General features: G+C 34.8%; 1 protein-coding gene across 1 annotated transcript in view; it reads right to left on the reverse strand.

The window, feature by feature from the left end:
• The window catches only part of EYS (eyes shut homolog), a 1,714,887-nt gene that overhangs the window by 617,248 nt on the left and 1,070,094 nt on the right, over positions 1-27,545 (reverse strand). The window contains 1 exon segment of the mRNA XM_046006082.1: positions 2,185-2,335. Within this exon segment, the coding sequence (XP_045862038.1) occupies positions 2,185-2,335 (151 nt within the window).

Here is a 27,545-nt window from a genome sequence, read left to right on the forward strand (position 1 = left end):
TTTAAAATTGTTAGATCTTCTTGTTGGACAGACCCTTTGAGTAGGATATAGTGTCCTTCCTCATCTCTTATTATAGTCTTTGGCTTAAAATCTAATTGATCTGATATAAGGATTGCCACCCCAGCTTTCTTCTGATGCCCATTAGCATGGTAAATTGTTTTCCACCCCCTCACTTTAAATCTGGAGGTGTCTTCGCGTCTAAAATGAGTTTCTTGTAGGCAACATATAGATGGGTTTTGTTTTTTTATCCATTCTGATGCAACCTTAAATTTTTAAAGTAATTCTTTGTAATAACATAAAATGGAGTCAATAATCAATAGCATTTAAGTCAGCATGCAAGCTCTTACCTAAAAATATAGGTTCATAATGAAGACAAAAAGCTAATTTTCTAAATGGAAATTTAGAGACTGCATTGACATATGTACAAAACTCTGTAGAGAATGTTTTTACATTTTAGTAACTCCATATGAAGTGGAGACTGGGAATGGTCTTCCATTTCTATTTCTCAAATCAGACTTGTGGTATGTTTTTAACCCAACCCACTCATAAATCCAGTGAAATCACTAGCATAGGAGTGAACAAAAGCCCATAAATGTACAGCTATTAGATGGAAAAACAGCCTGATACCAGAGCAATTCTGTAATGAGAACAATAAACTTTTTGAAGTCACATATGTTGGTAGAATTCCTTAAAATTTCTTTTTACTTTTGCATGATATTTTATTTTTTATTTTTATTTTTTATTGTGTGTTCAATTAGCCAGTATATGGAACATCATTAGCTTTCGATGCAGTGTTCAATGATTCATTAGGTGTGTATAACACCCAGTGCTTATGACCCTATGTGCTCTCCTTAATACCCATCCCCTGGCTACCCCATCCTCCCACCCCCCTTCCTTCTGTAACTCTTAGTTTGGTTGCCGGAGTCCAGAGTCTCTCATGGTTTGTTTCCCTCCCTGATTTCTTCCATTCAGTTTTCCCTCCCTTCTCCTGTGATCCCCCATGTTATTTCTTATATCCACATATCAGTGAAACCATATGATAACTGTCTTTCTCTGCTTGACTTATTTCACTTAGCATAATCCCCTCCAGTTCCCCCCATGTCAATGCAAATGGTAGGTACTCATCCTTTCTGATGGTTGAGTAATATTCCATTGTATATATGAACCACATCTTAATCCATTCATCTGCTGAAGGGCCTCTCAGCTCCTTCCACAGTTTGGCTACAGTAGACATTGCTACTATGAACACTGGAGTGCATGTGGTCCTTCTTTTCACTACACCTATATCTTTGGGGTAAATACCTAGTAGTGAAATTACTGGGTCATAGGGTAGCTCTATTTTTAGCATCTTAAGAAACCTCCATACTGTTTTCAAGAGTGACTGTACCAGCTTGCATTCCCACCAACAGTGTAAGAGGGTTCCCCTTTCTCCACATCCTCACCAACACTTGTTGTTTCCTGTCTTGTTAATTTTGGCCATTCTAACTGGTGTAAGGTAGGGTCTCATTGTAGTTTTGATTTGTATTTCCCTGATGGCTAGTGATGTCGAACATTTTTACATGTGTCTGTTAGGCATTTGTACGTCTTCTTTGGAGAAGTATCTGTTCATGTCTTCTGCCATGTCCAGTCTAATGACTGGATTATTTGTTTTTTGGGTGTTGAGTCTGAGAAGTTCTTTTTTTTTTTAAAGACTGATTAATTGATTGATTGATTTGACAGAGAGACAGAGAGAGAGTACAAGCAGGCAGAGCAGTAGGCAGAGGGAGAGGGAGAAGTAGACTTCCCAATGAGCAGGGAGCCCGATGCAGGGCTCGATCCCAGGACCTGGGATCATGACCTGAGCCAAAGGCAGCCAGTTAACCAACTGAGCCATCCAGGTACCCTGAGAAATTCTTTATAGATCTTGGATACCAGCCCTTTATTTGTAATGTCATTTGCAAATAACTTCTCTCATTCTGTTGGTTCCTTCTTAGGTTTGTTGACTGTTTCCTTTGCTATGCAAAAGCTTTTTATCTCGATGAAGTTCCAAATATTTATTTTTGTTTTTGTTTCCCTTGCTTTTGGAGATGCGTCTTGAAAGAGGTTGCTGTGGTCAGTGTCAACAAGGTTACTGCCTATTTCTCCTCTGGGATTTTGATGGATTCAGGCACCCCACAATGTATTTTAAAATATCAACAGAAATACCTGATTTGCGCCATGAAGATACGGAAATCCACCAATAAAGAGAGGTCCTGATTCTGGCAAAGGTTTTCCAGATACGTGATTGACAGGTTCACTTGCCTTTATAGTCCTCCCTAGAATAGTCAATTCAGTTCTCCATGGAACAAATTCTTGCCTGCAACCATTTAGGAAAAAAAATTAGGTTTTAGCATGTGTTGTATAAACATTTGTCTGACCAATTAATTAAGCTATTAACAAAAGAAGAAAGATTTAAGTAAATAGATTATCTCACCATAAAAACAATAAAGGCAGAAGTAGACTAATCTGTTCTAAATTAGAAACACTTAATGTTTTAAGTACATAAATATAAAGTTAAATTTTGACAGGCAAAACAAATCATGGCAATCACTTAATGAAATAAATAAATCCTGATAATAAACAGATCATTCTCATCATGACCAAAATGACATTAGAGTGTAAATTCTACTTCAGTTTTTTAACATTGTTAAATTTTCCGTGAGTGAAAAATATTGTAAAGAATCAGGTTTAAATATGGTTATCCTGCATACAATATACCTTTGCCTATAGGAGTGTGTGTGTGTATGTTTCTAGGTTTTATTGGTCCATTATTTCTACCCCTGCACCAACATCACACTGCCTGAAATACTGATACTTTTTATCGAATCCAGATATTTGTAGTATAAACCCTCTTACTTTGTTAGCTTTTTGAATGAGATTATCAAATACCATTTTTCTTTTTTTTCCTCTTTGCTGTGATGAATTATGTATGTTCACTATTTTTTGAATGTTTAAATGCATTCCTGAAATAAGTCTACTTGGTCATAAAATATGTTGATTTTATATGACACAGGTTTCACTTTTCTATATTTTAAAGAATATATATGTTAAACAGAGTGCCCTCAAATTTCCTGGCTTGTACTGCTCTTATAAAATTTTGGTGTCAAGATTATGCTGTCCTTATATTATTTCAGAAAGTTTATGTAATATTATATCTACCTCCCAATATGTTGTAGAATTCACTAACATAGTGACCTGAACTTGGAGTTTTCTTTGAGGAAGGTACTAAATATGGATGTAATGTACTTCATCAATGCAGTTACCTATGTATTATCATGTCCATTTTATTAAATTTTGTTTTTTTCTTGAAACATTTTCACTTAATCTTCATTTTCAAAATTATTGGCATAAAATACTTTTATTTATCAAAAATATTTGCTTAAAATAAAATCATGCCAAATATTATTGCCAATAAAATATAATTAGTGTTGGGACTCTAATGATCTCTCTTTCTTGTGATATTGGCCATTTGTACCTTTTCTCATTTTATTTGTTTTGCGGATTAGTCTTGGTAGGGAGTAGCAAATTTCAAATTTTGGCATTGTTGATAGTTGCCATTCTATGTTTGTTTCCTACTCCGTTAATTTCTGCTCTTATTTTTATGATTTTCTTCTTTTCATTTTCTTTGGGCTTAATTTACTCTCCTGCTTCTCGTGTGTTTAATGCATGCTCTCAAGATTGTAAACTTCTAAGACTAAATTTGCCTATGTACAAAAAGTTCTTTCTCATCATCTATTCAAAATATTTTCTAATTTCTTTTGTGATTTTTTTCTTTAGTCCAAGAATTACTCAGAATTGTGCAGGGATTTTCTGGTTATTTTTGTATTATAAAATATTATAAAAGCTCAATTAAGCTTATTCAAAGAATATTCTCTGTTTGCTTCTAATTCTTGAAATTTATTCACTTAGGCATAGCCAAGTATATGGTCAATTTTAGTAATGTTTTCATGACCCCAGAAAGAGTGTTCTACATATGTGAATACATACACACACACACAACTATACACACATTAAGGCACCTTTGTACTGAATAAGGAAGAGGAACAATGAAATAAATCACATTTATGATGTAAATGCATTTTTTTCTTAAAAAAATATCTGGAGATTTTTTTTTTTTTACATCCTCCTTCTATCTATACCATGATACAAAGTTAATAAAACTAAGACCAGGTATAGCCTTGCAGACAATATTAATGCTTTCATAAAGAAAGTTTTGAAAAGTTTTTGAAACAATAATGTTTCTTTGTATATTAAGAACTTGGGAGAAAAATGTGTTGAACATTTTTAGAACCCATTTGATATTCTTGGATTCTGTATTTAGAAGCAAACTAGAAGCTTTCTGGGTTAATTACTTCTTACAATTAAGCTGTTAAAAATATCTTAGGGAGGATACTGCTTCTAGGAAGTTTTCATTAAATGATAAAAATAAAATGCACAACTACTTTTATTCCAATCAATCTTCAAATTTTAATGTTTGGAAAAACAATTTGTACAGCTTTGTGATACTAAAATAGCAATAATAATTATTCACTAATACTCTGTTAATGAACTCCTTGACCATATTTCATTAAGCAAATGAAACCCATTAAACTATCAAACATTTATTTGGTCTTTGGTTATAATAACTGAAAAGGTAACTTAAAATTATATATATATCTGTGTGTGTGTACAAATACATATATATATATACACTCTCTATTTTTTTCCCCTGACTACATAAGCAACATAAACTCATAATTTAACTGACATGTAATTTTTGAAGACAACAGATCCAGAATGGATTCATTTATGCCAAGCCCCCATGTCACCAAACCAAGACTTAATTACAGTTTCAGAGCTCTCAGAAATGGAAACTTCAGCCAACCATGGAATTTCCTGATTAACATTAGTTAGGTAATCTGCTTGAAAACCCTCTCCATCCCCTTTAAGAAAAATAAATAAAGCAATTTTTTTTTTTTTTTTGGCCTGGTATGATTTCCTTGTCTCTGTTCCCTTCTGATTATAAAATCCTTTGCCTTGCATAGCTCTTCAGAGCTCCTTTCTATCTGCTAGACTGACTACTGTGTAATTCATGAATCACTGAATAAAGCCACTTAGATATTTGAAATTTACTCCATTAAATTTTGTATCTAAAACACATATACATATGTATTTATGTATTTATATTACAAATTATAATATTTTCTAATATTTTATTCTAATGAGAATATTTTTTCATTTAAATATTTGCACTTAATCCATATTCAGCTGTGGTATTTCTTCTTAGGGATCCAACTAGAGACTAAAAAGGAGAAATGTGACATACAGTATATATTAATACACCATGGTTCTAAGTTGTGTAGCACAAACTACACACAAATGCAGAGTAGAAATACTCAGAAGCTGACCACTGTGTGATTAAGATCATTATGGTAGGAAGAGGGAAGAATAATAGATATTACGAATGTGGATTTTGAGAAATGGTGAAAGCTGGAAGAGAAATGGATAAACTAGAGTTTTAAAGGCTTTGTCTATAGTTGAGAATGAGAGCTCAGTTCAATACCAGATTTTTAAACGTCTCTACTTTGGGCATTTTGAACCTGTTATTCTCTACTGAGATTATGGTTCATTCATCACAATGTCAACAGCATGAAGAAAAAGAGGTCTTTGTTATGTTACTCCTATATCCTCAAACCTTCAACAGGGCCTTGTATGTGGCAAACACTACAGTATATGCTAAATAATGAGCAGTTTTACAAGATACTGTCAGAAATAAAATACATGTTTAATGAATAACAGCATTTTTTTCTTTTGATGATAGCATATACTTTATTCTAATTATATTTATTAGAAAATATTTCATAAAATATTGAAAATATAAAAAAGGAAAAGCACAATGACTTGCATTTTCCAGAAGGAACTATAACTGTTGTATTGAAATTTAAAACTTTCATATTATGATAAAATGATCCTCAAACTTGAGAACATAACACATAAACTCAGAGTTTACCTTTGTTAATTTAATAATATAATAAAAACATTTATGTGTATTAATATTATTCCACACTATTAATTTTAATGAATGTATAGTAATTGTTTGTATGTTTGTACTTTATTTCTAAAATGTCCAACCACAGGGTATTTGGGAAACTTTTTCAGTTTTTCATCCTTTTCTATAAAACTACAATATATCATACATCTTCATACACACATCAATTTATTTTCCTAGGAAAACTTCTAGTTTACTTGCAGTACATAAGCTTTCTCAATATTTATATATTCCTAATTTTTCTTCAAAAAATTTTCTCAATTTACTGTCTGTGATGGTTAGTTTTATGCAGCAACTTAGTTATAGGCTACAGTCTCTTGTTATTCAAACACCAATCTAGGTATTGCTGTGAAGGCATTTTGTAGATATGGTTAACATCTACAAGCAGCTAACTTTAAGTAAATTGTCCTCCACAATATGAGTATACCTCATCCAATCAACTGGAAGGCTTTAAAGAGCAAAACTGAAGTTTTCCCAAAGAAGAAATTCTACCTCTGGTTTGCAGCATTAACTCCCACCCAGCGGTTTCCAGTCTGCAGGCCTGCCCCTCAGACTTTGTACTTACCCAGTCAGATCACACAATCACATAAGCCAATTTCTTAAAATAAATCTCTTAATATATATCTTCTGCTGGATCTGTTTCTGGTAATGTCCTAATACAGATTTTGGTACCTATAGTGGTGGGAGTAGAGAGATAATTATTTGACCTGTTATATAGGAAAATCTTTTATATTATCTTATAATCACATCAGTGAAGCAGTATTAATGTTAACTGAGTATGGAATTTGATTCTTTAATTGGATTTGAACCTGATAATAGTTTTTGTTAAAATCTCAAGACATGTCTCTCTTAATTAGTGTTAGCCACATGAAATTTAATTCCTTAGAAAGGTATTCTGCATGAATAGTAATAGATCAGGTGATCGGTTTTTGATTATCAACTCTAAAGACTTGCCATGACCTCTGATAGGAATAAATAAAAGAAATTGAAGTATTAGGGAAAGATTCATACATCATGGTAGGAGATTAATTATTTATAATCATATAACATTTCAGGCTTTTCTCTAAAATTTATTACGGTTTTTATTATTGTTGTATAATTTCTATTCATTGTCACAGAGGGTAAACTGCTTCACCATCAAGAACACTACGCACTAATAGATCATGATCTACGCACTAATTCTATAGGCTTTCACCTTTGGATAATTATGAGAATTTTTCTTTCATACTTAAAATTCTGTACTGGCTTATTCTTGTTTTCAAAGCTATTATCATTTCTGAAATAAATTACCCACTGTAAATGAATACAAGGATAGCATATTATCTTTTCTCATACACATATTCCGGAGAGCTGGCAGCTAAGCTAAAGAAAGATGAAAGTAAGTACACCTCCATTATAACAATGTAGACCATCATGTTTTCTTTGCCGAAAATGCAATTCTAATATTTCATCTAGCAGGATTGTTATTTTATTCAAGAGATACACTTTTTAACAGCAGTCATATCTTTCCCCCTAGGCTCATTAGAGTGGAGGCAATGCTATTCTGATTGTGTCCAATTGAATCTAACAGGAATTGACTGAACGTAAGAAAACAGTCTTAAAACATTATTGTTTAGCATTTGCTGATGATACAGTTTGCCTAGCACACCATGCAGTGTAAAATTTTTCCATCAAGGCTTTTTAATGCTTTCTCTAAAATCAGCACACAGGGTGCTTTAAAGGTCAAATGAGTAGAATAATTTTTTTGCATAATTATTAATATATAGAGAACTCTTTCAAGACTCCTGGTGTTTGAACTACCTTTAATTGTTCTTCTCCCAAACTTGCAGAGATTGCTCATATCTGTCATTGGTATTCACATTAACAGTAATTGCTAACTACTCTCCACTAATTAGAACCTAAAAGAAAAGCTTAGTGTGCCATAAATTCTATTCATTATGTTTTGGTATTCAGGATAGATGCCAGGAAAGGTCAAATAACTATGCTGAACACAATAGAGATTTGGCTGACCTACATTTTATTATTTGCATGCCTATCATCATACAGCAACAATTTCTAAGCTTACACATGTCTTAGCAAAGATTATAGGAAATACATAGAACAGGCCAATCTTACAAATAAACAATCAAAAAGGCAGCAAATAGTAGAATTTCATTATTTTGGACATTAACTTTCTGATTATTCTGGAGCATTATAAAAGTCATGTTTTAGAAATTGATTTCTACCTTATATTTAAGAAAGCATTTTTAAGTGGCAGTGATTAAACCTTACCATAGAACTGGAACATTTGTGTATTTTCCTTGTTAACTGATTATCATATTTACATTGAAAACATTATTAATGTATTTAATTGCCAGAAAAGTAAAGAAACTGCTATAAAAATCAAAATAACTATATTTTCAGAGGATTTAAACACCTAAGCTGTCTATTCTCACAAATACTAATGAAAAATAGACATCAATTTATATATTTGATGTCAAAACACAATTATTTATCAGACCAAATTACCCCTGATATCTAGGGATATTTTATATGCACTTAGCTTATAAGAAATTTATTAATTCTGTTGAAAAACTGATTTTTAAAAGAGAAATAAATAGGGGGTATTTCTATTAATGAAGGCAGATTTGATTCCTATAATATCTATTCAGGTAGTTTCTGCAGGGGACATGGAATTGCTCCAGCCTATACTCCTCATCACATCTTTGAAAAAATTAAGCTAAATTCCTCAATTTAAAGCTTTGGATAGTAAATCACTGCCAAAAAATTAAGTCTAAAAGTCTTCATTTGGAATTCAAGCACCCACCCCTCCAATTTAGGCTCTTATTTAATTATCTGTATCTCTGACAGCTCTACAACAGGAATTTTCTGCTATATTTAGATAAGTCTCCTCATTGTTCCACCTGCCAAGGTTTCTCTTCTATCCATTTAAACACTGCTCATAATTAAGAGCTTACTTAAGCTTCACTTATTACCTAAAATATTACTAATATTTGCAGTCTTAATCTCTTCACCATCTAATACCACCAACAGTGTGCCATTCATTAATTTTTACATTCAATTATGTAGTGTTTTCTCTTGTTATATGACTGCTTTGTCTCTCCAGTGAAAAAATAACCTTTCAATTGGCAGAGTTATAATTTGTCCATCTTTGATTTTTAGTACAACCAAGGCATTGGCCTACTGACCTTATTTTTAGTGTATAGCATTAATTGTGTTCCTAGAAATACATCAACTACTCCCTTAACAAGTATGATTCTAAGGAAGCAGCCTTGTCATGCTCAGGAAACCCACAAGCTGCCAGGTGCTTAGATGCCACTTCCACTGTGACCACAGGTTGGCCCTGGTCTCCATGTTAGAATAGGATTATCCCTCTGCCCATGGGGCTTTCTGTTGGCAAAGTAACTGCTGGCATTCATTGAGTCACAGTGAGATTTTCTAACAATTATGGGCAGCTGAGCAAAGAGTAGCTAAAGGCTCTGAATTTAGTACTGACAATATCATGCAATTGAGTTGTTTTCTGGATAGTTCTAAGCTAAGTATTATGCTAATTGATTTTTCTTTTGGGGTTCATACTTTTGGAAACTTGACAAAAAAATTTTTTTAAGATTTTATTTTTTAGGGGCACCTGGGTGGCTCAGTGGGTTAAAGCCTCTGCCTTCGGCTCAGGTCATGATCCCGGGGTCCTGGGATCGAGCCCCACATCGGGCTCTCTGCTCCGCAGGGAGCCTGCTTCCTCCTCTCTCTCTGCCTGCCTCTCTGCCTAGTTGTGATTTCTCTCTGTCAAATAAATAAAATATTAAAAAAGTATATTTTATTTTTTAAAAGAGATTTTATTATTTATGTTCAAGAGAGAGTATGATCGGGGGTTGGGTAGAGGTAGAGAAAATCTCAAGCAGAATCCACCCTGAGCATATGAAGCTCTACTTTGGGCTTGATCTCACAACCCTGAGATCATGACCTGAGCCATGATTCTTCTGAAAGACTGCTCCCTGCTAAAATTTCAGATCTTTGCACTGGATAAATGGACTTTTAAATATATATACTTATATATATGTATATACATACATATTAAAAGTCCATTTTAGATATATATACATATATATTTAAAAGTCCATTTATATATTTATATATGTTATATTATATATATAAAATATTTTATTTATTTATTTGAGATAGTGAGTGAGAGAACATGAGGAGGGGCAGAGGGAGAGGGAGAAGCAGATTCCCCACTGAGCAGGGAGCCTGATGAGGGGCTGGATGCCAGGACCCTGGGATCATGATCTGAGCTGATGCTCAACCGAATGAGCCACCAAGATGCCACTGGGTAAATGGATTTTTAAATATATTTTTGCATTTGTGACTGAGATTAAGTATCAGTGATATGGTTAATAACCTATATCAATTATGATGGTCCTAATTAAATTATATTTGAGGATCTATAAAATAATACTTGATACTAATCTAATTGACATTAGATTATTAGATACTAAGATCACTGTTTAAATTTAATCAGGAACAATATATCCAATTATTATCTCTATCATTATGAGCAATTAGTCACTTTAGTCATAATTCCTTGAGATGAAATATCTACTTTAGAAAAAGAACACTAATAAAACCTTATGAATTAATTTAGCACACAGATGTTATATTTTGCAAATTATATAAATAAAATATTTTAAATATGACATTAATAGTTTCTGAATACTCACAAAATATGTCTTTAAAATTTTATTTTTCTGAAGTATTAAAAGGATCAAGTATACCAGCAGAATAATTGTGAAATACAATTTATTAGCTTAAAGAGTGTTTATATAGTGGTACCTTAATTTCCACCATGGGCAATCCCTCAGAGAATCTTTGGATATACTGTGACTACCTTCAAAACTGTTCAAGAAGATATCAGAAGCAGAAGTGATAAAGGAAGTCCATCTCTCCCAGAGAAATACGGAAAGGATCAAAAAGCACATGGAAACTTATAGTGATATAGTGATGAAATAATCCCTCAGAGGACCTCCTTTCATTCCTCAAGATCTGCCACTGGAGTCTCAGAGACATTGGAGCTCATGTATGGCTTACTCTGCAAGTGTATACCTGACATTCTGTGATGGGGCTGGTCAGCACATCACACTTTCAAAAAGAGTGCTAATGATTTCATTATGAGAATTTAGAGAATAAATCCCTAGTCAGATTAGTTACAGAAATAAATTCCACAAAATTCAGCATAATGGTGGGCATTTTCAGATTAATCTAGTTGTAGTTCCACATTATGCATAAAGCCTATTTGCCTTAGGAAATGTCACTCAGGATTCCAGATTATTTTGCTGTATTACACATCTTTTATTTAGGAGGGGGGAGAGGAAATGAGGCACTGCAGCTACCTAATATCATATATGCTGTTTGCTCACTTGAATTTCATTTTAGAAATACCTACGTTACTTCTGTTCCCTGGTCCTTTTCTAGATTGTTTAATATATAAATAAACATATAAATGTAATACATATGTATACAAAATATGTATACATACATTTTTAAGAAGAAAGAGGAAAGCATGGACTTTGGAGTCAGAAAGAATTCCTTTTGGCTGTCAGTTTCATCACTTATTACCTAAGAGATATTTACTCTTAATTTGTCATGCAGGTATTTTTCAATATTATTATGTGTCAGGCAAGACAGTCTATGCTAGGATACAAGATTGACAAAACTGCATTAGGGCCACCCTTTGTAATTCAAATCTCAAGAGAGAGGATGACATATATAGTAAGCATCATAATGCTTAAAGGAGTTGGGGACTTATTTAAACTGAGATGTCAGGAACACATTCTCAAGGAAGTAAGATTTGAGATGGAATCTGAAAAATAAGTAGCTAACAGTAGACCAGCAGAATTAGGAAAGAATGTGCTAAGCAGAGAGACCATCATTGCAAAAGTCCCTGAGGGCAGAAGGAGGGACCTGTGTAAACTGAAAGAAAACTTGGGGGTGCTGGAGCACAATCATGTGTGGGAATGTTGGCAGGATAACAGGATTAGAGAAATGGGTAAGACTACTTAATTTCTTGATACTCCATAAATGTAATGTATAGGTAAGTTTAATGGTAAAAATGTGTATCAGTCCACACATCTCTTGATTGTTGAATAGAAAACTTGAGCGATTAGAAAGAAAAGTCAGACACTCTATAAATGCTAGTTTTTTTGTATGGCTGATTGGTTTTGTTTGGTGTTTTAGTCTCCTGGATCCACCATAACAAAATACCACTGACTGGGGGGCTTAAATAAACAACAAAAATTTATTTTCTCACAGATCTAAGGGCTGGGAATCCAAGATCAAGGTGTTAGTATGTTTGGTTTGCCCCGCCTGCTTTTTCCCCTGTATCCTCACATGGCATTTTCTCTGTGCATACACATTTCTGGTGTCTCTTCCTCTTCTAGTAAGGACATCAGTCATATTTAATTAGGGCCCACCCATATTAACTGCATTGAACCATAATTACTTCTGTAAAACCTGTATCTCCAAATACAATCACATTCTAAGGTACCCAGAGTTAGGACTTCAACATAGGGATTTTAGGGGGACACAGCTAATCCATAACATTTTATTTGTTCAGCTTGTTGTTAAATTGTAAGTTGTTTCTCTCTTTTACCCTAGGTTGGATAATCTTAAGCTCACTCTTTTCTCTGGTAGTGTTTTTAACTTGTAGCTCTCTTGCTTTACGACCTACCCCCCATTTTATGCTCTGTATACGGTTGTATATTCCTGTCTTCAAAGTATCTGTATTCTAGATGCTCTGAATTTATTTAACTCTGGATCATAAAAATAGATAAGCCCATGATATATGAGGGGTGTGTGTGTGTGTGTGTGTGTGTGTGTGTATAATACAAAATAATTTTTTTCTAGACTAAAGTTAGATTTAAACTACACATAGTTATGAATAAAAGAAATACATTTATCAAATAACAGACTCGTGAACTAAGGATAATATTGGTAGAATACTGATAAAGTAATGGGCTAAGTAATATAATAGAAAAGATATTATTATCAACAGTTAGAAAACTATTGAAGCAAAGCAAAAACTATTTGAATGATGCTTAGCTGAGAAAAACAATGTTCAAGAAACTATGAAAAATATGCTATTCAACGGAAGTCTGTTGAAATGCAGAGATCCAGCTCATCCAGACATTTATTGCCACCATATATTCTAGGTGAAACTTAGTCATCCTTCCTTATTTGTGCATATTAGATATAGAGTGTTCTGTATTGCATTGTCTTATTTACTGTAAGCATTATTATGAGTTTTACATCTGGTTTGACCAGATCAAACAACTTGTCCAAAACCACTGCTAATGGCTCTAAAGCTGGGATTTCTTGATCCTTGATTCTAAAATTCTGCTGCTCTCTGAGACTTTCTCTGATATACCAAGGGGAAAAATAGAGAGGCAAGCCATCATACAGACGTTAAGTTGTAATGGTGAACGTCCACAATGTGTACATGTGTGCAAGAGACTAGTTATGAAGAGTTATAAGAGATTCACCGAAATCAAAGGATAATATATTTGAAAATGGCTGATGAATGTTCACTTCTATCAAAACACACAAGCATGGGCACACACACAGAACAATAAAGTTTCATGAGCAATTGGGTTTCATCATCCATCACTTGGAGTCAGACAAAAGCTGCTCTAGAAGACTTGTTTAAACAAACCTAGTATAGCATTAAATCTACCATCACAATGACAACTATATTTATAGGGTCTCAAATTGCAGCAACTTCAGACTCAGAAATCATACTTATGACCATTCTTTCAGATAAGTGGAAGAGGGACAATAAAACTGAAATGAAAATTGATGATTTGAACCATAAAATTTTAGCTTCAGTTATATTGGCTGCATATAGCCAAACTTACAAATTCTGGTTCATTCTTAAAGTTCTTTAAATTGGAATTGACTCTTAGGAAAATGTTTCATCAGTTATCATAGAAGATAATATTTAAAATCACAAAATGGAGATGCTGGAACATCCTGACATACCTAGTGCTAAAAGAGAAATACGGGATCTATTTCCTCACCTGAGATATAAAGTCAGATTCAGTACTACAGAAATATAAGTTGTTTTCAAATTTCTTTTTTATATGCTGTTTTAAAATAGATAAAAATAACTTTAAATATCATTATACAGTATAAGTATAAATACATAAGTACATACTCATCACATAATTTTTTAAAAAGTAATATATAACAGAGTTTTAACAGAAATTTTCTTTTGACTATGATTTTTGTTCTAATCCTTTGGATTCAGAAAAGTTTCATGGAAGAGAAAAATGGAGAATAGTTAATAAAAACATTTTCTCATTATTGTGTTTGAAACATAATGCTTTCTAATTCAAGACCTGTAGAATCTAAAGATATAAAACATAAGTATGATTGTAACTGCTTTGTAAAAGAAAGGAACTGGAGAAAGTCACAAATTTGTGGGTTAGTTCCCCTTTTCTATACACCACGTAACCTGGGTATTATACCTGGGTATAGCAGTGAATACCTTCCCTCTGCCCTTCCCTTCTCCCTCCCCTTCCCTTTTCCTTCTCTTCTCTCTTCCCTTTCCCTCCCTTTCCTTCCCTTTCTCTCTCTTTCTTTCTTTCTTGGAGAGAGAGAGAGAGAGAGCAAGAGGAGCAGGGAGGGGCAGAGGGAGAAGGACAGAGAGACAATATTAAACAGGCTCCACACTCAGTGCGGAGCCTGACATGGGGCTCAATCTCACAACCCTGAGATCATGACTTGAGCCAAAATCAAGAGATGGATGCTTAAAATGACTGAGCTGCCAAGGCACCCCAGTAAATATGCTTCTATAACTTTTGTATTAAGCTGAAAGCTTAAAGGAGGGGTGATCTTCAGTACATCTGAGGGTGTAATGATTCCAAGACATGAGCCGAAGCTTGGGTGCCGGGATAATGTAAATTCCAAGATAGGGACTATATCTATAATTTTGTTTGAGAGATTTTATTTATTTTAGAGGCATCATGAGTGGGGGGAAGGACATAGAGAAAGGGACAAGCAGACTCCCCGCTGAGCATGGAGACTGGTGGGGTTCAATTCCAGGACCCCGAGATCATGACCTGAGCCAATGTCAGATGCTTAACTGACTAAGCACCCAGGCACTGTCAGGTGTTGCTAAGTTAGTCCCTTGCATAAACACTGTGCAGCATATATTCATTTCTCTGTGAGAGTAAATAGAATTTATAACACAAGAACATCTGTGCTATCTGCGAGGTACAGAAAACTTTCCTTTCTCCTTTCAGAAATGACCTGGAGTTTAATCTAGCAAAACATAGAACCAATTCTACCAGGAGGAATATGGCAAGAGTTAGGCAAACAATAGGATCTTGGAAGGAGGTGGTCACAAATAGACCATACCACTAGTTACTGGGCTTTGGTTGAACAAACTTCTCTAATACTGTATTTTGAAAACAGAGATCTGAAAAAATACTCCTGTTGTTGTTTGTGACCTTGCTGGTTCATATAGGAAGAAGAAAATAAAACAAGTTCTTCATAAAGGTAGGAGATACTCAGTCCTTGTTGAGGGTAGCTGATACGTGTCCATAGTTATCATAGTTACATGTTGCTGGGTCTGTAGGGTTTTAAGTGCATTTATGCACATTTTGATGCAACTGAATTTTTTAAAAAGACATGTACCATGCAACTATTCTTTTTTTTTTTTTAAAGATTTTATTTATTTATTTGACAGAGAGAGAGAGATCACAAGTAGGCAGAGAGGCAGGCAGAGAGAGAGGAGGAAGCAGGCTCCCTGCGGAGCAGAGAGCCCGATGTGGGGCTCGATCCCAGGACCCTGAGATCATGACCTGAGCCGAAGGCAGCGGCTTAATCCACTGAGCCACCCAGGCACCCCCCATGCAACTATTCTTAGTGAGCATTTATTTTGGAAACAAAAGGGGGGCAAGCAAGTCCATTTGTTTGGGGCTAAGATTTCATTTTAGATAGCTTGGTATTTAGAAAATCCAGCACTGTCAGTTTCTTTTTTTTTTTTTAATAAACTTTTTTTAATTTAATTTCTTTTCAGTGTAACAGATTTCATTATTTATGAACCACACCCAGTGCTCCATGCAATACGTGCCCTCCATAATACCCACCACCAGGCTCCCCCAACCTCCTATTCACCTTCCTTTCAAAGCCCTCAGATTGTTTTTCAGAGTCCATAGTCACTCATGATTCATCTCCCCTTCCAGTTTCCCTCAACTCCCTTCTCCTCTCCATCTCCCCATGTCCTCCATGTTATCTCTTATGCTCCACAAATAAGTGAAACCATATGATAATTGAATCTCTCTGCTTGACTTATTTCGCTCAGCATAATCTCTTCCAGTCCCGTCCATGTTGATACAAAAGTTGGGTATTCATCCTTTCTGATGGAAGCATAATATTCCATCGTGTATATGGATATCTTCCTTATCCATTCATCCATTGAAGGGCATCTTGATTCTTTCCCCAGTTTGGCGATCGTGGCCATTGTTGCTGTGAACATTGTCTGTTTAGAGTGATTCTTTCAGTAGAGGGAGCCACAGATGAATCACTCACTATTGAACAACCACAATTTCCCAAACCAGGGCACTCATAAACTCTTAAGAGTATGTTAACCCCAATAAATGAAGACTTGGGGTATAACTTAATGTGGCAAAATCCATGCGTCTGAACTCATACAGCATTCTGGGGCCCTCACAAACATTTTCTCTTTGACTCTAAAAAGTTATATTCTGTTTGGGAGCATTCTTTTACGGCTAATAGAAACTCGTGTGTTCATGTGTGTGTATGCATATATATAACTGATCTGACTCATTGTGCCTCATTACCACTGAATAAGAGTGAAGTCTCAAAAATGGATCAAAGACTGATTGTGATTTGTACTCTATTTAGTTTCAAGGTCTTATTAATTGGAAATAAGTCTCATTGCTAACTTGTCACTATTGGAATTTCTATGTCCAATGAGCCTTTTACTTCAACTGAAGCAAGAATGGCAGTGGTCTCTGAGGGGAAGAGAAGGCTAATAATCATTGCCATTGTAAGACAATTTTAGTCAGATTTAAATGAAAACAAATTTGTTTATTATGTGGTTTTAAGCTGTGTTGTCTTTTATAGTCATATACCATTTAAACTTAAAAAGTCAAAGTCATTTGTGTGTGGGGGGAGAAGATGTTCATTATTATTTTTACAGAAAACAGAAAATCCATTCTTTCAGAATGATGTGAGAAAACACAATGAATTTCACCAGCACATGGGATAAACTGAAATGTTACCCACTCACTAATTCTGATGTGATGTGGATATACTGTTTTTCCTTCCTTGCCTGTGTATTTCCTGCTGCTATGGTAATAAGCTTTCTGCCTGTTCAGGGACATTTTATTTCCTCAGACAAAAATTATAACTTTTATGTTAAGTGAAAAGAAGATTTTTAGAAACTCAAAATTTTTAATTGTGTAGTAACTTTTTAATCTTCATTATATTCCAGCATAAGGACTAATCAACTTTAATAAAAATACTGGGGATGCCTGAGTGGTTCAGTCAGTTAAACATCTGCCTTTGCCCAGGTCATGATCTCAGGCTCCTGGGCTCCCAGCTCAGAGGGAAGCCTATTCCTCCTTCTCCCTCTCCCTCTGCCCCTTCCCCCACATGTGTCCTCTCTCTCTCATGTAAATAAATGAAGTCTTAAAAAAAGAAAAGAAAAATATTGACTGTTTTGTGTCTTTAAAGTGAGTCTACATATTAGTACCTTGAATGTGGATAAATGGGAGTAACTGAAATTTATTTTTAAATATTTCTAAAAGAGCAACTTAGAGAAAAAAATGATAGCACAATAAAGGTATTATTAAAGAAATTTGACAAAGTTTAGCTTTGGGAGAATATGGGCAATAAGTATAAACATAAATACTTATCTCATACCTCCTTTCCCTTCAAATTTCTATTTAAAAGACCACTGGATGTATAAATAGAGGGGGGAAAAAAAGCAGCTTGACAATAGGATTGGTGGTCAATGTCTGCCCAACCAGAATTAAATGGTTAGAAATGTTAAAAAAGTGGAAAGACTTTTAACCATCCAGAATCAAAGCACAAAATCATCCTTACAAATACGTGGGAATATTATCAGCAGTTGAGTGAGAGCCACTGGGTCCCTAATAGCACCTCAAAATGCAGAGCTGCATTTTACTTTTTTCAACAATATTGTTCTTGCTATTGTTTCTTCTTTTTCCCATTTCATCAGTTGTTTTTCTCTGTATGTTATTTTCAGTTGCATACAAGCACGCTTTAGTATCTTTGATCTTAAAAAAGAGAAAAACTCTTCCTTGACCATTCTTCTCCACACATTTCTTTAGTTTGAGACTTCCATCTATCGCAGAATTCCCAAAGAACTATTTCTGTTAACTGTTTCTAATTCTTTCCTGCCCATTCTTTCTTTACCAACTCCATCAGGCTTTTAAGAAATTGTTTTTGTCAAGCTTATTTATTTGCCCTCTACCCTGACAATCCAATGGTCATTTCTCATTCCCCATCTTACTCAACAGGTGCAGCATATGTCTTAGATGGGATCTTTACTCCTTGAAACATTTTCTTCACTCTCTGGACATTTTTCTTTTGTTTTGGTTGTATTTCACTAGTAGCTCATTATCTCTCTTCTCTTCTGGTTCCTCCTAATTTTCCTGACCTCTAAGTATTAAAGAGCTTTTAAATCAAAAGCTGTCCAGTTGAAATTCTCTTTCACCTATAAGGATCAACATTTCAACCTGCAAGGACTCAGCATTAGTCTCAAAGGAGCTTACCTTAGCTTTGTCTCTTGAAACACATGTCAGTCAAGCTGAGAACTTGGCTGTTCGTGATGCTGAGGGATATTCCTGTTGCCAATAGGCATACCAACCACATACTTTGTCCCAGTGAAAACCCTTTTCTTGTTAACTCAGATCTCTAGCACAGAAAATAAGTATTCAACAGTGAGTACACATGACAGCATCTCTCACCATGTTGTACAATGCTACTATTTCTGCTTCTTGTTATTTATCTTTTCTCCTTTGTTCTTGGTTTGGAGTCTTCTCTACCCAATAACCTCCATCAAAGTAAATGTAAATTAAAGCAAGAGCAAATCCTGTGCTACCTCCATACCCATGGTCTCCCCTCTGCCAAAATGGACTACAACTTCTCATTACAAACCCAAACTGGTCAAACATATACCTCCATCTGCAAAGTAGAGGACAACAAAACCAAAATTGTTTGTGGTACCTATAAAGAAAGGTTATAGTTCCTAATTTAAAACAAGCATATAAATTAGGAACACCTACTATTTGAAGATACAAAAAGAATTTTTAAAAATTTTTTAAAAGATTTTATTTATCGGGGCACCTGGGTGGCTCAGTGGGTTAAAGCCTCTGCCTTCGGCTCGGGTCATGATCCCAGGATCCTGGGATCGAGCCCCACATCAGGCTCTCTGCTCCGCAGGGAGCCTGCTTCCTCCTCTCTCTCTGCCTGCCTCTCTGCCTAGTTGTGATTTCTCTCTGTCAAATAAATAAAATATAAAAAAAAAAAAGATTTTATTTATTTAACAGAGGGAGAGAGAGAGAGAGATCGATCGAGATCACAAATAGACAGAGAGGCAAGCAGAGAGGGAGGGAAGCAGGCTCCTCACTGAGCAGAGAGCCTGATGTGGGGCTCAATCCCAGTAACCTAGGATCGTGACCTGAGCCGAAGGCAGAGGCTTAACCTACTGAGCCACCTAGGCGCCCCACAAAAAGATATTTTTTAAATAGAAGAAAATACTTGGAAAAATCTTCTTACAGAATTTATAAGCAGATCTATAAATGTTACCAAGAAGTCAATGAAAGGAAGTAGTTTTATATAAGGCAAACTGAAGGAAGATGACATAATACAGTAATAAAATAAAAATTATAATGAAAACCTTTACATACATAGAAGTATATCTACAAAGCTATCCTTTGAGAATGTGTTCAGAAAGGATAAAATATAACTTAGTAGACAAATTCAAAATAAAAAAGTTACAGGTGGAAAAGGCTGCTAATGAAATTTGAAGTTAGAAAAATACACAAAATGCCTAAATAATTTATTAAATGTAGCTAAAAATTGAGTAAAATTTGTTTTAAGGAGAAAATCTATGTTGTAAAGTCAGTAAATGGTTTTCAATCTAATACTTAGAAAATACTGGGGTTATGGACATTGGGGAGGGTACGTGCTATGGTGAGTGCTGTAAGTGTTTAAACCTGGTGATTCACAGACCTGTACCCCTGGGGCTAGTAATACATTATATGTTTATTAAAAAAAATTTTTAGGGGCACCTGGGTGGCTCAGTGGTTTAAGCCGCTGCCTTCGGCTCAGGTCATGATCTCAGGGTCCTGGGATCGAGTCCTGCAATCGGGCTCTCTGCTCGGCAGGGAGCCTGCTTCCCTCTTACTCTCTCTGCCTGCCTCTCTGCCTACTTGTGATCTCTCTCTGTCAAATAAATAAATAAAATCTTTAAAAAAATTTTTTTTAGGGGCACCTGGGTGGCTCAGTGGGTTAAGCCGCTGCCTTCGGCTCAGGTCATGGTCTCAGGGTCCTGGGATCGAGTCCCGCATGGGGCTCTCTGCTCAGTAGGGAGCCTGCTTCCCTCTCTCTCTCTCTCTCTGCCTGCCTCTCTGCCTACTTGTGATCTCTCTGTCAAATAAATAAATAAAATCTTTAAAAAAAAATTTTTTTTAAAAAAAAGAAGTTAATGGAAAAGCAGGTGGAAGGCAGCTAATGCTAACCACTGAATCTTGTCCAACGGGAAGTTGAAAAGTTAACAGCTATAAAGATAGATTTAAATTTTTATAAAAACAATATATCTATTCACAAAATTAAAAAGAGATGGGTTATCTTCAAAGTCAGTGAGAAAGTAATTAATTAATAGCATAGTAGAGAAGGCAAATGTTATAAATCCATGAAGTATAAAATTACAGCAATAAGGAGAACACAAATTATTGAAATAAGGTTAAAGTTTCTCTAATAGTTGAAATGTGACATATGTGAGACCCAGTGACTCAGAAGTGAATAGGCAAAGTATGATCAGACAAATGTAAAACAAAAAATCAGGCCAGGGACTAGCTTGCCTTAATAACAGTAAAAATTCAGAACACAAAATGCAATGACTTACAAAAGTCACAAAGCAATACATATGTATAAAATAACAAACATATAAAATAAAATCTGTTAGGAATTAAATTAGGGAATTTAGCACATTATCAAATTATAAAATGACAAATTGAAAAAACAGATTTGAAAAATGATTAAAAATGCAATAAAAGATATATGCTAAAATTTCCCCTATATATGAAGCATATCTGACTTTCTAAAATCTACAGAATATTTTATACTTATTTTTATACTTTGCAAGATTATTTCAGTAAATTTTCCTAAGAGCACATAGAAGATATAACTATTTGATAATAAATGATTTAGATAAAAAAGAATTTTTTAAAAAGATTTTATTTATTCATTGGACAGACAGAGAAAGTGAGAGAGCATAGGCAGGGGGGACAGCAGAGGGAAAGGGAGAAGCAGGCTCAATTCGGGGTTGGATCCCAGGACTCCAGGATCAGGGCCTGGGCTGAAGGCAGAGGCTCAATGACTGAGCCACCCAGGTGCCCCTGAAAACGAATTTTTAAAGAAAATGCTTAAATAGCATATTACTGTTAATAGGTGATGGCTATAAATGAGGGCACTTGGGATGAGCACCAAATGTTATATGTAAGTGGAGTCACTAAATTTTACACCTGAAACTAAAAAAAAAAGAAAATAAATAAAATTTACATTTTTAAAATTAAAAAAAAAAGCAACATTCCTTAAAGTCTTTATAAAGAATGAAGACTCAAATTTAGGCTTGGGGAACACTGAAAGGCATTTATGGACACTCATTTATCTAATACTGTGCTTCTCTAATTGTGTTGAATGAATGCTGGGGGTTGTGGGAGATGTGTGGTGGGGTGAATAAATGGAAAGAAAAGAAGGCATTAGAGAAGCTGACAGGGTTGAGGATGGTGAAACTGATGTTCAAAAATGGTAGAAGTTGATCTCTAGTAAGAACCTTACTTTGGTTTTTTTCTTTCTTGCCTGAGGAATCGCAAACGTTTCAGCTGTTAAACGTGTGCTGTAATCTCCTCGTAGAATTTAGCACAGTCCCTGTATTATATCTAGATAGTATTGCAAAAGTAAATATTTATTACTTGTTCTGGTTAAAAATGAAAGACTAACCTTATGTGATCACCTTCTATTGTCTCTCCTCACTAAGACTCCACTTCTTTACTATGAATAAAATCAAGTATAAACACATAAAGATAGAAAATGGAGAGGACAGATCAGTGGATGGGAAAGTTCAAAACCTTTTAGAAGACACAAAGCAGATGAAGGACTGCTAGCTAATTTAGCAGAGTTTATGATACTTCAACCTGAAGTTCTTATAGAGAAGAACACTAATATAAGTAAGCTAGTTAATTCCATAGAACTCCTAAAAGGGACAGAATACTACAAGTATCAACAGACTGTATGTAAAGGCAGGACCAAAATCAGGGTACTGGTTGCAGCTTAGCTGAAGGCAAGAGAATACTCAGTTCCCCTTCTCCACCCTGTGCAGCCAAGCTTTCCCACTCTCCCTCATCAGAAAGATGAGATATTTATCCTTTGAATGGCACCATGGCCTAGGCAGTGGCTCTGATCCTCAGCCTCACAGCTCCAAGCTCTCCCAAATTCTGGTAACAACTCTCCCTCCTTCTTAAGCCTACATGTAGTAACAACTCTTCAGCCATCATCAGAATCTTTCTGGCTCCCTTATCCCTGCCCAAACACCTAAAAATAGTCTTTCCATTAAACTCTTTGAGTTTAAACACATCTGTCTCCTGCTGGGACCCTGACTGATACATCAGAGAACAGGATAAACTTTCAAAAACCTGTAATTAAGTCATATCCTCAGGGAGAAAACAGAAGGTTGTTCTCTTCATAAAACAACAGTATCAGGGGAAAAAAATAAGTGCATTCAGATGAAAAATAAGAAAGAGGTCTTGAAGTGTTAAAATACAAAGTAAAGAAAATATCCCAAATGTTAGGACAAAAGATAAAGAGATGGAAATCGGTGAAAGAACGTTAAGAGACTAAGAGACCAGTACTGAAGTGTCATGCCACAAAGGGCCCACAGAGTGCCCAGCAGAGGGAACGATAAAAGAAAAACATCATCTTTGTGAAGTTTCAGAAGACTAGTGGTAAAGAAAAGATCCTAAAAGCTTCCCCCAATGAAGGTATGTTATGAAAAAGGAAAAATAATCAGACCTCTGAAATGAAAAATAAGAAGTATTGAAAATGGAAAATAAAAACCCATATCTAAGATTTCAAATAAGCGCAGAAATACAAAGCACAAAAATTACCTCAGAAATCATGATAAAAGATATAAATGGAAAAAAGAGAGGAAATACGAGATTAATAGAACCAGTACCCTGCTACAGAGTGATGGGTCCATGCAGTGTCCAACACAGTGAAGGACAAAAGAAAAATACTAAGTACAACTTCATGAAATTTCAGAAGGCTAAAAATACAACATTCTAAAAGAGAAATTAAAAGATATCACATATAAAGAAACAAATATCTGAAGAGTATTAGATTTTCAACAGCAGCACAGAATACTAGAAATCACTGGAGTAATGCCTTCAAAATTCTGAGAGAAAATCATTTGTATTTTGTGTATAAGATTCTAAGCATAAATGTTAAAATCTGAGGGTAGAATAAAGATAAATACAGACGTGGCAAGACTGTCACTTTCCCAGCATCCTTTGATTTCAAAAAGCTAACATACAAGAAGATGCTTGAGCAAAAATGGGATAAAACAAGAAAGAGGAAATGAGAAATCCATAAATCATTTGACCAAACAAAGGAGAATAGCAAAGTGAAGTCTTATCGCTAAATCATATTGTAGCTCTCATGAAGCATTTTAAAAAAAGAAAAAAAATGACAGATGTATTGAAAACTGCAAATTAAAAAAAGGGAAATTACTTACTGAGGGGAAGATGGGAAGGGTGTAAAAAAGAGGAAAGATAGGGGCACCTGGGTGGCTCAGTGGGTTAAGCCGCTGCCTTCGGCTCAGGTCATGATCTCAGGGTCCTGGGATCGAGTCCCGCATCGGTCTCTCTGCTCAGCAGGGAGCCTGCTTCCCTCTCTCTCTCTCTCTCTCTGCCTGCCTCTCTATCTACTTGTGATCTCTCTCTGTCAAATAAATAAATCTTTAAAAAAAAAAAAGAGGAAAGATAACTGAAGTGTACTTGTAAAAATTCAGCATGTGCCATTCACTGTAGTATACTATTATTTGCTTGTTGCTTTTCAAAAAATCCATACATTGGGAGGAGCAGGCTGGATAGACAAGGCTGACACAAGGTATATCCTCATGCATAACTGGCTATCACTGATAATTCTGGAAATGAATACATAAAAATAGTAATATGCATTTATTCTTTAGAAGTATGAAGGCAGAAATACAGAAGAAACTTCTAAAGATTTTAAAGTAATGTCTTCTGAAATAAAGTTGTACTTGAAGAGGGAAAGAATATCTTTTTCTTCCTATTTAATTCTCTAATGAAGTTTCTGATCAGTTTGATGTAAACAAATCAAATGCAAAAATGCATTAAATGGAATAGTAGGATGGACATAAAAGTAGGAATAGTCTACATACACATGCAAGAAGAACCATATTGGTGAAGAAAGGATTCTGGTTACTGATGGTCAATAACTAACTGTTCTATGTAAGTGTGGCATCTATGCTATCTGATATCCTTGGAGGTGGTTGGAATCACTTGGGACCCATAATGTGCTTGCCAATAAAATTATAGTTAAATTTATTTCAAACGAGAACATAGGCCACGTATCTCCTAATACAGAAAGCACATTGCACACATGCACAATGCAGTCACATTGCTTCCCTGTACTTCCAGTTCTGCTTTTCATGATGCACTTAAAAATAATAAGCTTTGTATTCAAAATACATCTATGTAACTTCACAAAGTTAGGGCATCACTGGCCATGTTTATTAAGACTAAACATCATCACAGTTTACTTTCTCTCTTGCCTAATACAGGATTATTCTTGGCAAGGACATCAGGCATGTTCTACATGTGTCACACTGTTTTACGTATGGGTCTAAGGCTAATTTTGAGAATACATGTCTGTGCACATGCATTAAAAAAAAATGCTCCAGTTTACTGGGAGGAGCTCATATGCTCCATTATTTGAAACCGCAAAGTATAAGATTTTTTTTTTTACTGGCCCATCTTGAAAGCATGTTTATCCATTAATAAAAATCATTACTGATATTCAAGTTTCTTCAAATCACAAGGCAGAAAGCTAGATATTTTTAATTGTACTTTAGTGTCTCATAAGGAAATACCCTCAAGTAAGCCTCAGGCAAACAATGAGCTATTGACAGTTCCTTTGGAAAGACTTCATTTGATTATAGTAGTATTTTCTTTTTCCTAAATATTAAAATGAAGCAAGCTAAAGTTTCTAGGATTCACAGAAATGATCACAGAAAGTTTTTCTTTCCTTTTCAATGTGTTAGTAAAAAACTGAGCTTAAAGCATAAAAGGCTACTTTCAGCAAAGCTGCTCACGTGCTAATCCACAAGAAGTTGATCTCCCCTTGGAAAGGATCCTGGAAAACTGAATTAGAGGCAGATTTTTTGGCCACCTTTGCACATGAGTTTCTTCAGCATAGTGGCAGAAATCAATGGTTTCTTTAAATAAAACACTCCAGGGACAGAAGAAATCAGAGCTTGGCTCAGTTCCTAGAATTTGTGTTTTTGCTTGTATGATCATTCCTTAGCAAGTACTTTCAAAGTCAAGCCTTTTTTTCTACATTTAAAATCAAAAGGAATAAGAACCTAAACTCAGATATAAAATTCTGATTCTTAAAAAATATTCTCATCCTGGTGCTGTCAAATCTTCATTCTCTGACTCTCATCTATGACAACCAAACCTGTGCCAAATTAACAAGTGAAGCAGTAAAGCACTCGACTTCTAGGCTTATTCAAATTATTTCATATTTTGGTGCATATGGATACATTGCAGCATGGGTTCTCTCTAAGCTATTAGGTCTGTTTCTCCTTATATTAATTAATTCATTTACTCACATCCATCACTCCATTCATTCATTCATTTCGCAAAGCTTTATACAGCACTTAACACTCATCAATTACTATAGCTAACTGCTAAGGAATTTGAGATCTACTTTTTTTCTGTTTATGCTGACCTTTTTTGAGACAATAATGTATCTTAGTAATGTCTTCTAAATTCTATCCAGATACGTAAGTATATTTTGCAAGTCTTCCTAGACCAAAATAGTTGCTACTAAGTAAAAGACAATGGTAGGTAAGAAAAAAATATTAATGTTGATGATAAGATCAACATCATCATCATAGCTAACCTTTATTATATATTCTATTTTCTTATTATAATGAACATTTACTGAATACTAAACTGTTTTACCCATTTTAGCTTTTTTAATATTCAATACACCAAATAAAACTTAGAAGTTCTAGGACTTGCTCAACACTACAGAGTGATGATGATAGTAGTAGAATTCTGGCTGTCCAAATCAAGAACTCATGCTTTTCAAGACATTATATGTGGCCACAAGAACAACAATGCTGACTACACAGCCTTGCTACTTCATGTTTCTGGACACTGTGGTATCACAATTAGAATGTAGCCCATTACTATGAACATTTACATACATGTATTTAAAATTTTTAAATAGTAAATGTAAAAATAATTGCAAACATTAGCACTTTCTGCATGCAGAGCAGATGTAATACATTATATGACATACACAACAATCCTCTGCAGAGGGTACAACTATCCTTAAACTTGACCAGTAAGGGAAATAAGGTTCTCAGTTGCTCAGAAACAAACAAAGAGTCTCACAATCAGTGGTAGGATTTGCTTCTAAGTTACTTGTTTCCATAAACCTCCTGTAATTGGCAAGCTATATTTCTTTAACACCAAGGAAAGTGAAAATATCCATGTCTTATTAAAGTAGGCTCAGATGACTTTTGTTGCCATTGAATTAAGTTGTATTGACTAATGACAATTTTCACAGAATTAAAATATAGTGGAATTCATTAAAGTGGCTTTTTTAAGGATTTAGTTGTATCTTAACTATTATTTAAGGAAGATGAAAAATAATTCTAGTTTTCAAAGCTAGAAAAAAATACATACTGACTTATAATTATCTGGCTAATAACAGTATTCCAATTTAAGCATTTATTATGGAGTAGTGTTTTTCAAAATATTTTCCTATGATTATTTGGGTTCTGGAAGAGTGACTTAATAACTGTTCTGGTGGAGACAGAGTAACCACAATGCAGGCAAAATAGCCCCACTTCCCACTGCTCTCAATCCAAGCCTCAAACAGAGAAGCTCCACCTTAAATTGTTTCATATCTTAGT

Source organism: Meles meles, chromosome 5, assembly GCF_922984935.1.
Source record: "Meles meles chromosome 5, mMelMel3.1 paternal haplotype, whole genome shotgun sequence".
NCBI lineage: Eukaryota > Metazoa > Chordata > Mammalia > Carnivora > Mustelidae > Meles > Meles meles.